Raw genomic sequence first — 12,723 nt, forward strand, 5'->3', positions numbered from 1 at the left:
CCACAGGGATCTGTTCTGGGTGTTTTTTAACATCTTTATTAATGACCTGGATGTAGGAATAGAGAGCAAAATGAAATTCAACAAAGACAATAAGGTGCTACAAATCACTGGAGGTGATAGTACCACTCTACTTAGTGCTGGTTAGGCTCAGTTGGAGTACTGTGTCCAATTTTGGTCACTGCTGTATAGAAGGGGTGTGGCGAAACTGGGAAGGATCCAGAGACAAGCAACAAAGATGATCAGAGGGATGGAATGCACGCCATATGAGCAAAGGCTGAAGGAACTGGGTATGTTCAGTTTGGAAAACAGGAGATTAAGGGGGGGAACATATTAGAGGTCTTCAAATACTTGAAAGGCTGCCATAAAAAAAGTAGAGAAAAATTTTGCTCTCTTGCCACAGAGGGGAGGACAAGAGACAATGGTCTCAAACTACAGCATAGCAGATTTAGATTAAATCTCAGGAAATACTTCCTAACTGTAAGAAGAGTAGGACAATGGAACAAGCTGCCTAGGGTAATTGTGGAAGCTCCATCACTGGAGGTTTTCAAGGACAGACTGGATAGCTATCTGTCTTGGATGATTTAGACGCAACTAGTCCTGCATCTTGGCAGGGGGGTTAGACTAGATGACCCTTGCAGTTCCTTCTAATCCTGTGGTTCTATGATTTTATTCTTAACGCTAGAACCAATTGGAGATTTCTCCAAAATAAGGCTAGTGCAGACAAGGCCACAGTTTGGGAACATAGGATCCAAATATGAAATGAAACATTGAAAAAATAGCTTTTTTTTATTTTGTTTCTTTCCTTGTTAATGAGCCATCTGATTTCTGCCTAAATTTATGCTGACACCATTCAGATTGTTTTCTGAAGTTATAATATAGCCAAAATAAACATTGAAAATGAGCATAAACAGACAACTGGGATCCCTGTCTAGGAGATGGCTGGAGTTAGAGTGGTAGAAATACAAATAAGGACAATGGGGTGTGGCAGGATAAGGAAGGTAGATGGTGTTCATTAGTGAGAGAAACCAGAATCTTCCAAAGAAACTGAATTCCAACAATGGACACTGATGTTTGTAGCACAGATTGAGGCTAACTAGAATCAAGGAATTGGGGATGAATGAGAAGCCGTATTTATTCAGTGCTTGAAGGCATGGGGAGGGAAGAGCCTCTATTCTGTACCTTTCTTAGAACCCCCCATTTGCAGCAGAGAGGAGAGAGAAGTCTATTATTCTGCCCTTTCCATGCACCTTTTATTTTTTTGGGTCTCTTTCCCAAAATGAATAATTCAGTTGCCTGTCTCTGCTGTTGCACTTAACTTTCCCAAACAGCAGCATGAAATTGACATGATTCCTGACCATTTCACTGCTGACCACAGAGTTCTGACCATCAGCAATGAAATTGACCCAGAGTGCTGTTCAGTTTGCTGGGCCTGCTGTTTGCCAAAATTAGGAGCAGCAGCAGAAGCACTGAAGCACTGTCTGAAGACTCAGGAAGATAACACTGCCTCCATTTATATTTCTTTCATATTTACAAGGGTATCTGCACAGTAGTGCTAGAAATAATGTTTTTATTTTTACATGAAAACTTAAAGTCAGAAGAATTATATGGCTTGGGCCCCTGTACTCACCTTCCTGCTAGTGGGTTTTTCAAGTCTTGCTGCCTGTACCTAGTTTCTTCACTGTAACACTACTGAATGTGGCTTGCTGGTGTAGGCATATGATTCTTGCTTTGGGTGTGAGAGATCCTGAGTTCAAAAAATCTTGGACAAGCCCTTGTAAAGTCTGCGTTTGAAGGCTGGACTCGATGACTTCTTGAGGTCCTGCGAGTGTTACATTTCTATGATTATTCTTTTCATATTTGTACAGCCAATACTCTATGGTGGAAGATGATGAGGATTTGCCCCATCATGATGAGCGAACGTGGAATGTGGGAAATATCAACAGAAGCCAAGCTGAAAATCTGCTGCGGGGAAAACGGGATGGAACGTTCCTTGTTCGGGAGAGCAGCAAACAGGGCTGCTATGCCTGCTCTGTTGTGTATGTATCCTGATTTTTTGCATTGTTTGTAAAGCATAGGGGTGACAATGAGGTCAAAAAAAATTGTTGCTAGTAAGTTTACCTGGCTGATGAGCAGATATCCTGTTAGGGCCTTGATCCCATTGACTTCAGCAGGCTTGGGACTGGGCTGTTAGGCATAGGATCATCTACCCTCATTGCTGCTCCTCTCCCTCCTGCAAAGTTCAGCCCTGGGAAGTTCCCACAGATGGACCTTAGAGCGAAGGGGGAGAATGACAGCATAGAACTACTGGCTGTCAATCCACTAAGTTCTTTGTACCTTCTGCCTATCAAAACAGTGTGTAAAGCATGACGCACTGAGAATTTGGTTAGATTTAAGATGAATGGAATTATTCCAATGTAGCATACTGTCATTTTGTATATTTACCAACATTTATATGTTCACTGTCAATTCACTATTCTCTAGCCTGCTTTTTAAAATGTAAACTGCTTTCTTGACCAATTAAAAACCTTTCTATTTTTTTCCCTTTAGGGTGGATGGAGAAGTAAAGCACTGTGTCATAAACAAAACCCCTACTGGGTATGGATTTGCAGAGCCATATAACTTGTACAGCTCTCTTAAAGAACTGGTGCTACATTACCAACACACATCACTCGTGCAGCACAATGACTCTCTCAATGTCACACTAGCCTACCCAGTATATGCACAGCAGAGGCGATGAAGACCTTAATACTCTGTTTTAAAACAAAAAAATCAACAACACTGAGGCCTCTGGAGAGAGAAGGTTCCTTTCAGCCTGATTTGTGAATTTCAGCTGCAGTATCAAAGCTGTCTGTCTTCAGATGGGACTAGAGCTTTCTTGACAACTGCGGTGGGAGAGATCACAGTATTAAGCTGTGAATGTATGTTTCTAATCTAAAGTGCTTTTTTATTGAGAAAAGAAAAACACAACAAGAGAGGGAAATGCTATACCTATCTCCCTGCAGGAACATAGAGGCCTTTAACCATGGTGCTTGTTTACGATCTCTTTGAAGCTTTACCAGCTAGAATGTGGGATTCTGCAGACCCAAGGGGCAACAGGTCTGTGTAATTCTGTTAATGGAATTTCTCAGTCATGGCGAGGTTCAGATTTGGTGTTGCTGTACTCAGTGGATCCGGGCACAGAGCATTGTGGATTTTCGTTTCCTGATGAATGATATGTAGCAGAATGGCAGGCACTTTCACTTATAAGGGACACTTTAAAAAGACTTCGGTTACAGTATGTTGTTCAGAGGAAATGATGTAGTAGCAAAGTGCCAGGAAGTGTTTTGTTTAGATGTTTAAAATCCCGTGTTAAGAACATATTTAAAACTGAAGAGAATGGGACTTTCAATGGCATATGGTATATAAAAATGTACATAGTGGATGACTAACTATCATCAATGGAAACTATCAATACCAAACTGCTTCTATTTTCTCTTTTCTGTTTGCTGAAAGCTGAATCCTTAGACAGTGCTATGCAATACTGAATTTTCTTTTGGTTATATTTCTTTTTCAAGTATACCTACAGGATAAGCTTTTTTTCTGTTTTTTGTTGCCTGAAAATGTTTTTCCTGAGTATTATTTTTTGTTAATATTCATTTTGTTGTTCGGGATTTTTTGTTTTGTTGTGTTTTTTTAAGAAATGTACAGGATGCCAGTAAAAGTTGGCTTCAGAATTAAAACTATGAATATTTTACAGTTTTCCTTGTATAGAAGGTTAAAAAGGTTGGTTTTTTTTATTTTTTTTTATTTTTATTTTTATTTTTTTTTGGACTAAATATTTTGTTGGGCAGTGCCTGATAAGCTTCAAAGCTGCTTTATTCAATAAAAATATATGAGCATTACAAAGTATCACTGAGTCTAACAATATTGTTTCAAGGATACCTTTAGAATACGGTACCACGCTATATTTGCTTCTTAAAGCCTTTTGAACTTCTGTCCCGATTGTCTTTGTATTTGGAAGAAAAAAAATGTGCATCCTCTTCTGAGTGTTACTATGGAAGAACAAATGAAAAACTGGATACTATAGTAGTCAGTTTGGATTTCAAGCTCAATCCACATAGTAAAGCCATCATAAAAAGTAAATCCAGCATCTTGACCTACCATAGTAGACTTTGTCAGCATGTCAAGATACCTTTCATTTCATATGAAGGAACAGAGGGGTAGCCATGTTAGTCTGGATCTGTAAAAAGCAACTAAGAGTCCTGTGGCACCTTTTAGACTAACAGACGTATTGGATATGTCTGTTAGTCTATAAGGTGCCACACGACTCTTTGTTGCATATGAAGGAAGATTCTCTAAAATGTTTGTTTTTTGTATTAGTAGAAAAAGACCCCCAAGTTTGTTCTGAACAATAGAGTACAAGATAAAGTAAATTCAGATGGGAAAACCTTGCTTTTTTAACATTACGATTTTTTGTTATTTTCACAAACTTATTTACTGAAAGGTAATGTCATCTAAAACAACAAATTTAAAATTCCAGGTACCGAAGAGTTACAGGATTTCTATTAGTTAAAGAAACAAAGGATGTCAGTGTCCCACTTACCAAAATTGTAAAGGGTTATTCACTGTGGGTTTCTGACATGGTTATCCACTCACAACATTGGATAAATTCATGCTGCTACTTCGCGTTTTATGGATTAATAGGGCAATGATGTCTGAGAGGAATCTTGAAGATTTTTAGTCCAGGTGAAATATTAATTTGTTTTTCTTTGAACTACAAGTGGAACACCCTTTATTGTTAAAGGGAGTTAGTTGCATGCACAATGGTGGGAATAAATCCCATTGAGTTCTCTGATTATTGCCCCCCTTTCAAGAATGTACATCTCTTAAAATGAAGTATTAAGTACTTATTTAGAAATCTTTACCTTTTAGAAATACTGTTCGGCAATTAGTTTGTCACCTGTGGTTTATTTCTACATTACCTCTTCATTTCTGATGTTGTGAGGTTTTTGTTTTTATTTGGTTTTTGTTTTTTTAGCCTGTTGACTTTGCTTTTCTGTGGAATGTATTTTATCTTACCAGAACCTAATCTTTCACATATCAGGGAGCAAAGCTCAACCATCATTAATGTCTCAGGACAATTAAAATTTCAAAATCATTCTGAACTTTTTTCCAGTTATACAAGCCTACAGTTCATCTCTCCTTCCCAGGCAGACTTCTCAGAGTGAGACAATCTGAATTTGTTTTTTGTAATGCCTTTCCTTTACTTCACCAATTATTCTGCTTTAAATGTCATTCAACAGAGCTCAAAATTCAAATCCATCCAGTATACAGCAGTTAAGCAACCTTCATAGTATGTCAAAATATCCTTGTAAGGATAAACAAAAATTAAAAATGTTAAACATGTTGGAGGAAAAGTATTGCATTTATTTTCTTTAGGCAAAATGTATATAGCCTGGATTGATGTGTCCCTTAAAACACTTTTCAGGAAAGGAGGTAGTGATTAGACATTTGGGACCTGACTTTCCTCTCGTGTCCAGAGAAGTCAGTGGGCCTAGTTCTCAGCTGGGATACATTGGGTTGGTCCATTGCCTTCAGTGGTGCTAGACTACCTGAGGATCTGTGCTTACGGTGGAGAAAAACTAGTATATGTGAGAATCAGGCCCGGTCTTCTCTTGCACAAACAAGGACAAACAAGCACAAAGCTGAGAAGATTTTTTCATTAAGGCATCTTAAGGTGAAATTTAGCCTGCACAAGGTCTATGCACTACTTAAGGATCATTTAAACCCTCAAAATAGGGCTTTAGTTGGTTTGATGTGGTACCTAGTCCATGCGTGGACTCTGCAAAGTGAGGTGTACAGTACTGCAGCTTTGCCAAACACCTTTTTTAATTGTTGAGGTTTATGTCCTTCATATATTGTATGATCCACTCACTTTGGTTGAACTAAACCAGCTTTAATATACCTGGAAACTCAAACTTCATATGAACATGAAACAAAGATATGTTGATATAACAGAAGAAACATGGTGCTTTTAATGTCATTTCAGCGGTAATTTTCCCATCTAATATGATTAAAGTTTTTGAATACTTAAGTCTCTGAGTTGCCGCAGTACTTTTTACAAGGCTGCTGAAAGGTAGATGTACATGTGACCACAAGAAAAGTGAGAAAAAGCAAATTATTGTTTCTTTAAACTGAAGCTTGGATTGGGGGTGGGGGGTGAATGGATCATAATTTAGGTGCATCTTTCACCAAACACAGTCATTTTGTTCAATCAAGCACATGCTGTCACTCATTCCTTTGTTTAAAAATACAAACATACACACACAACTTTTTAGGTGAAAGTTGTTTCCAAATAAAGTGAGAAGATTGTGTAGTTCTGTTTTTAAAAACAACTCATCTGGATGGTTCACTTATCTATCAAAAAATCTGTAAAGCCAAATCTTCTATTTAATGCCAGCTGTTCTGTAGAAAAGGAGTGACTTTGTCTTGTAATTGGCAATGAACCATAATGCTTGGGAAATCCTTCTGATGCTTCTGATTGGGAAAACTTCTGCCGGTTATAACACAGTGCTTTTGCTATGCATGGTATTCAGTTGGGAAAGTGAATCCTGATATTATTTTTCTTCAGGGTCACTTTAGAAATGGGCAGCTCAACGCACAATGCCTCCCATGGGACAAGATTCCAAAATGCAACATTCTGTACAAAAAAAAATATGAAATATTACTATCATAGAAGGCTAAACTGGACTGGTGTGTGAGTTGATAGTTACATTGCACTTGTCCCTATGAGACTGCATTAGCTGCCCAAGATGCTGCTATTTTTTGTATTCTTGTTTTAAAAAATAAAGCTCTGTTCTGTTAAATGTCTTTAAAACATTAAAATTACTTTGTTAAAAAAATGGTCTTGGAGGAGATGGAAGGTAGGATGGGTTGTAAATTGCCTTTACAAGGCAATAATAAAAATGTGCCTCCTTGAAATTTTGTTCAAGCTATAGATTTGATGGAGCTGTGTCTTGTTTTTAAGTTGCTTTAAAAATTGTACTAGGTCTTCAAACAGAATAAAGATTGTTTTGAAACTGCATTTTATTTGTCGAGGCCTCACTAAGGACTTTTTGAGAAGTTAATTCAACAAGTTACATCACTGACTCCTACAGTGTGCTTGTTCCCCACTTTATAGAGGAGAATTGAAGGTGCATATTGGTGAAGGGAGCTAGTTAGCTTATGATTTATACTCATTCTTAGTTATTCTTCTAACTTAGTGAAGTGACAATAGCCACTGAAGAGCTCTGAAGTAGTATCGTGCATATAATGACACCAAAAATTGTAGTTATCTTAGATCAGTGACACTGCAAAATCAATGTAAGGTTCATGAGTTATAAGCCTGTTCCCTATACCTTCAGTGTAATCCTGGCTCCACTGACGTCAATGAGGGTTTTGCCATTGACTTCGGTGGGGCCAGTATTTCATCCCCTGTATCCAAATTTAACCTAGCAGCATGAACACAATCATCTACAAAAAAACAATGAGAAAAAAAGGAGGGAAAAAGTCATTCTCAATGTTTTCTTCCAGACTTTGCTAGTGGGAAATGTCTAATTGTCTCTACTTTGTAAAAGAGGGTGGACTTGGGAAAAACAATCAAGATTTCCCTTCCATCTCAAAACAAAAACAAACAAACAAACAAAAAAATCCAGACGTCTGAAGGCTTATAACCTTATCTGGGGAGGTCAGGTGACAGTTCTATCCATAGTAAATGTTCCATTCTAGAATTTGCACAAATAGTGCAAATTATATTTGCATACTGGGGCCTCCAGAAATCACAGCATGCAAATAATAAGTTATGAATGTTTTCACAGCCCTAGTAGAGCTCCCATTACTGGACCCTCACCAGGGTCCCATGATTTGGGTCCCATGATGCTGGACCCATGTTCTCATAACCGTCCCTTAATCCTGGAGCCTACCCAAACCATCTCTTTCTTTGGCTTCTCTGGACTATTGCCTGGGCATAAACACTGACTGTTATTCCTCCTCAGAAGTCAGACCTCGCTATCCAGTTGCCCATGGCACCTAGGTGACTTGTGGTGAACACTCCAGTAGCTTAAGCAGAACTCGAACCTTGTGGGCACTCTGGTTTACAGCTTCTCTCGCCAGAGACACGTGCTAGTTGAAGCACATAACAGGCTTTGTAAAGGGTTTCTAACACACTTTACGTTAGCACAAGCGATATACAGATCTAGACAAAAACACCTGTATGTCATTCCCTGCCCCAATTACCTCCCCACTTTTGAAGGTTGTTTGGGATTTGATCAGAGTCCTATAGAGTATTCAGGATCCCACATCCTGCACATTGTTTCTCCTCTGAATGAGGGAGTCTCTCTCTCGTCCTACTTCAGCTGATCTTACCATCAAAAAGGACAAAAGCATGCCCCTCTATTCGTCTCCCTTGCCCCAAGCCTGCTTATTCTTTTTAAACCTCTGCTTTGTCACCTCTTTCCTTTTATTCCCCTGTTTGGGGATTTTCTTTGAAGTAGTCAGTGATGCAGCAATATCATAAAAATCAACCAGAATTCAGAGGCTGTATATAGATAGACTCCCCAAATCATCGCAAACATGTATTGGAGATTATTATTTAAAATATTTACTATGGGCTACTGTTAAATTTTTATTCCACTCAATATTGAGTCTGGTTGGGTTTTTAAACTGATCACACACACTGCAGTTCCCTTCTGCTAAAACTAGAAACATAGCAAACTTCTCTCATTTCTTCTACCAGAACACGTTAACACAAGCTTCTCTTCTAAACAATGAACTTCCACAAGATCCAACTTCAGGATATAAACTTATATGCTGTTATCTTGAACCACAGAATATTTTATTGTCAACTATTGGAATGATTTTGGTTAAGCATATTGCTGGACTGTGTAGATGTGGTCCTTGGCAGACATTGGAAATTTGCAAAGATGTTGCCTTTCCATTTTGATTTTGATCTCTCTCTCTCTCTCTCATGGAATACCAACCTCCCGTCCCCCCCCAAAATGTCTAATTTGTGCAAAATAAGGTACATGAGCGAGTCCTCCACACTAGTCCCTTTTCCATGAGTTTATGGACCCAGAAAAGGAAGAAATGGTAAACGCTTCATTTGTTGCCGCCTTCAGATTAAAAGATTATATACAGTGTGATTTCTGGAAGTTGCACATGCTCAATAAAGCACCCTGAAGGATGATACTGTGGGACTAGTCCCTCCCCCTTAACCCTTCTTCCTGTCCAGTTTTCCTTCCCTAAAGCTAACCAGCGTATGCCCCTGGTTCAAACACTGATGCAATTAAGTGAATTTGTATTCCTATACAATAGAACCCCTATATAGGAACTAATTGGGGATTGAGGACTTTCATAAAATCAAAAAGTTCATAAAATTGAACAGCTCAAAATTACAGTATGCATCCATTTATAAATTGTTCAATGGAAGTGTACATAAAGAATGGTAACAAAGGTCTACAGTCTGCCTGATTTTTCTTTGAGAGAACTGCATCTTTTCTTTGCTATCAAATCTCTCTTTTCAAACCTGTACAACTGCTTGAACATTGGCTGAAGGATTGAAGTCACATTCAGGGGAAGAAAGATGACTTTGGTGGCAGGAAAATGGCTCATGTAACTAGTTGTCATAAGATCGATGTTCATAAAACCAGAGGACTACAGTACATTGCTCTAAGTCAATAAATCAGAGGCCCAGCAACTCAAGTGCCAACATTAATCAACTGGGCATTAAGAAGCAGTGCTAGTGGTAGGCATAGTGCAAGTTATGCCAACTAGGCAAGGAGCAGATAAATGGCACCACTCCACACTAAACTATAGGAGCCAAAGGACAAAGAACAGGTAGAGACTATGTGAGAGAGCATGGGGGGAGTGGTGTACTGCATGTGCACAACAGCAAAGTTAGACCTTAACCACCTTTCCTTTTCCCCAAACACATTTCAAGTACAGTAATCACCAGTCAATCTGACCTTTGACTTGCCGTCAGCCAGCCACTGGACTGAAGGTACATATGACTCATCCTCATGCTGCTGCCAATTGGTGTTGTGAAATCAATGGCTAGGAAGCAATAAAAGATAGCAGCAGTGGCAGCTTGTGTTTTATGCTATTGCTCTACTTTTTGAGCGGTTTTAAACACTTGTCAAGACACAGTTCACTAAAATGAGGTGGAATGAGGTCCCCATCCCAGCATCCTCCTTGCCCATTAGAAGAGTCCTCTCCTCCGAGTCCCGCGCAGCTTCATTCTCTTTGTGGCCAATCTGCACCCTTCCTTCTAGCTCCCTGATTGTTTGGTTCTTCGAGTCACAGCTGGTAAATTAAACCTGTTTTGGGGCCCACAGCCTGAGCTGCCTGATTCTAAACTGCCCAAGCCTGAGGAAGCTCTACTACAGCCCCTACTTGTGGGCCCTACCATACAACTGCAGCCGCCTGATAGGTGCCTCAGCCGGAGACACTACTTTACTTTTGCTCTTCTGCCCTGGATCCTCTCCTTTGTGAGGATGAGGAATGCTTTTGGTGTACTGCAGGGGTTCCCTTTAAAGGATTCATAGATGTTCAGGCTAGAAGACAGGTTTCAGAGTAGCAGCCGTGTTAGTCTGTATCCGCAAAAAGAAGAACAGGAGTACTTGTGGCACCTTAGAGACTAGCAAATTTATTAGAGCATAAGCTTTCGTGGACTACAGCCCACTTCTTCGGATGCTTATGCTTATGCATCCGAAGAAGTGGGCTGTAGTCCACGAAAGCTTATGCTCTAATAAATTTGCTAGTCTCTAAGGTGCCACAAGTACTCCTGTTCTTCTTTTTGCAGGCTAGAAGAGACCATTATGATAGTATAGTACAGTACGCTAGTACATCCTCAGGATGATGTACTACTCCAAAACTCAGGAGCGCCGCCAGCTTTTCTACCTCCCTAGGCGGCGGAAGGTCCCACCCCGAAATGCTGCCCCCCACAGAGGCAGCGGAAGGTCCCACCGCCGAAATACCGCCGCGGTCGCCACCCCCCAAATTGTAGCACCCTAGGCAACCGCCTAGGTCGCCTAATGGGTTGCGCTGGCCCTGCCGAAACTTTACATTTAGAGCCCTCCAACTGCTTTACTGAACAGAGGGAATTAAAGTCCACTATAACCCCTAGATCCCTTTCTGCCGTACTCCTTCCTAGACAGTCTCTTCCTATTCTGTATGTGTGAAACTGATTTTTCCTTCCTAAGTGGAGCACTTTGCATTTGTCTTTATTAAACTTCATCCTGTTTACCTCAGACCATTTCTCCAATTTGTCCAGATCGTTTTGAATTTTGACCCTATCCTCCAAAGCAGTTGCAATCCCTCCCAGTTTGGTATCATCTGCAAACTTAATAAGCGTACTTTCTATGCCAATATCTAAGTCGTTGATGAAGATATTGAACAGAGCCGGTCCCAAAACAGATCCCTGCGGAACCCCACTTGTTATGCCTTTCCAGCAGGATTGGGAACCATTAATAACAACTCTGAGTATGGTTATCCAGCCAGTTATGCACCCACATTATAGTAGCTTCATCTAAATTGTATTTGCCTAGTTTATCGATAAGAATATCATGCGAGACTGTATCAAATGCCTTACTAAAGTCTAGGTATACCACATCCACAGCTTCTCCCTTATCCACAAGACTCGTTATCCTATCAAAGAAAGCTATCAGATTGGTTTGACACGATTTGTTCTTTACAAATCCATGCATTTCATCCTAGAATACTCAAGGAGCTAATAGAGGAGGTATCTGAGCCTCTAGCTATTATCTTTGGAAAATCATGGGAGACGGGAGAGATTCCAGAAGATTGGTAAAGGGCAAATATCGTGCCCATCTATAAAAAGGGAAATAAAAACAACCCAGGAAACTACAGACCAGTTAGTTTAACTTCTGTGCCAGGGAAGATAATGGAGCAAGTCATTAAGGAAATCATCTGCAAACACTTGGAAGGTGGTAAGGTGATAGGGAATAGCCAGCATGGATTTGTAAAGAGACTGTCTAGGAAGGAGTACAGCAGAAAGGGATCTAGGGGTTATAGTGGACCACAAGCTAAATATGAGTCAACAGTGTGATGCTGTTGCAAAAAAAGCAAACGTGATTCTGGGATGTATTAACAGGTGTGTTGTGAGCAAGACACAAGAAGTCATTCTTCTGCTCTACTCTGCACTGGTTAGGCCTCAACTGGAGTAGTGTGTCCAGTTCTGGGCACCGCATTTCAAGAAAGATGTGGAGAAATTGGAGAGGGTCCAGAGAAGAGCAACAAGAATGATTAAAGGTCTTGAGAACATGCTCTATGAAGGAAGGTTGAAAGAATTGGGTTTGTTTAGTTTGAAAAAGGGAAAACTGAGAGGGGACATGATAGCAGTTTTCAGGTATCTAAAAGGGTGTCATGAGGAGGGAGAAAACTTGTTCACCTTAGTCTCTAAGGATAGAACAAGAAGCAATGTGCTTAAACTGCAGCAAGGGAGGTCTAGGTTGGACATTAGGAAAAAGTTCCTGTCAGGGTGGTTAAACACTGGAATAAATTGCCTAGGGAGGTTGTGGAATCTCCATCTCTGGAGATATTTAAGAGTAGGTTAGATAAATGTCTATCAGGGATGGTCTAGACAGTATTTGGTCCTGCCATGAGAGCAGGGGACTGGACTCTATGACCTCTCGAGACCCCTTCCAGTCCTAGAATCTATGAATCTATGAAAGTCTCTGAAGTCTATGA

At 40.0% G+C, this 12,723-nt stretch overlaps 1 protein-coding gene across 7 annotated transcripts in view; it reads left to right on the top strand.

Moving 5' to 3' along the window:
- PIK3R1 (phosphoinositide-3-kinase regulatory subunit 1) overlaps window positions 1-7,063 on the top strand; it is a 74,788-nt gene extending 67,725 nt beyond the window's left edge. For all 7 annotated transcript variants that reach the window (XM_065599061.1, XM_005301022.5, XM_065599059.1 and 4 more), the window contains 2 exons: window positions 1,866-2,036; window positions 2,548-7,063. In XM_065599061.1, the coding sequence (XP_065455133.1) occupies window positions 1,866-2,036; window positions 2,548-2,737 (361 nt within the window). In that variant the 3' untranslated portion in view covers window positions 2,738-7,063. The remainder of the gene's footprint in view (window positions 1-1,865; window positions 2,037-2,547) is intronic.
- The last annotated feature ends 5,660 nt before the right edge of the window (window positions 7,064-12,723 follow it).

Source organism: Chrysemys picta, chromosome 6 (genome assembly GCF_011386835.1).
Source record: "Chrysemys picta bellii isolate R12L10 chromosome 6, ASM1138683v2, whole genome shotgun sequence".
NCBI lineage: Eukaryota > Metazoa > Chordata > Testudines > Emydidae > Chrysemys > Chrysemys picta.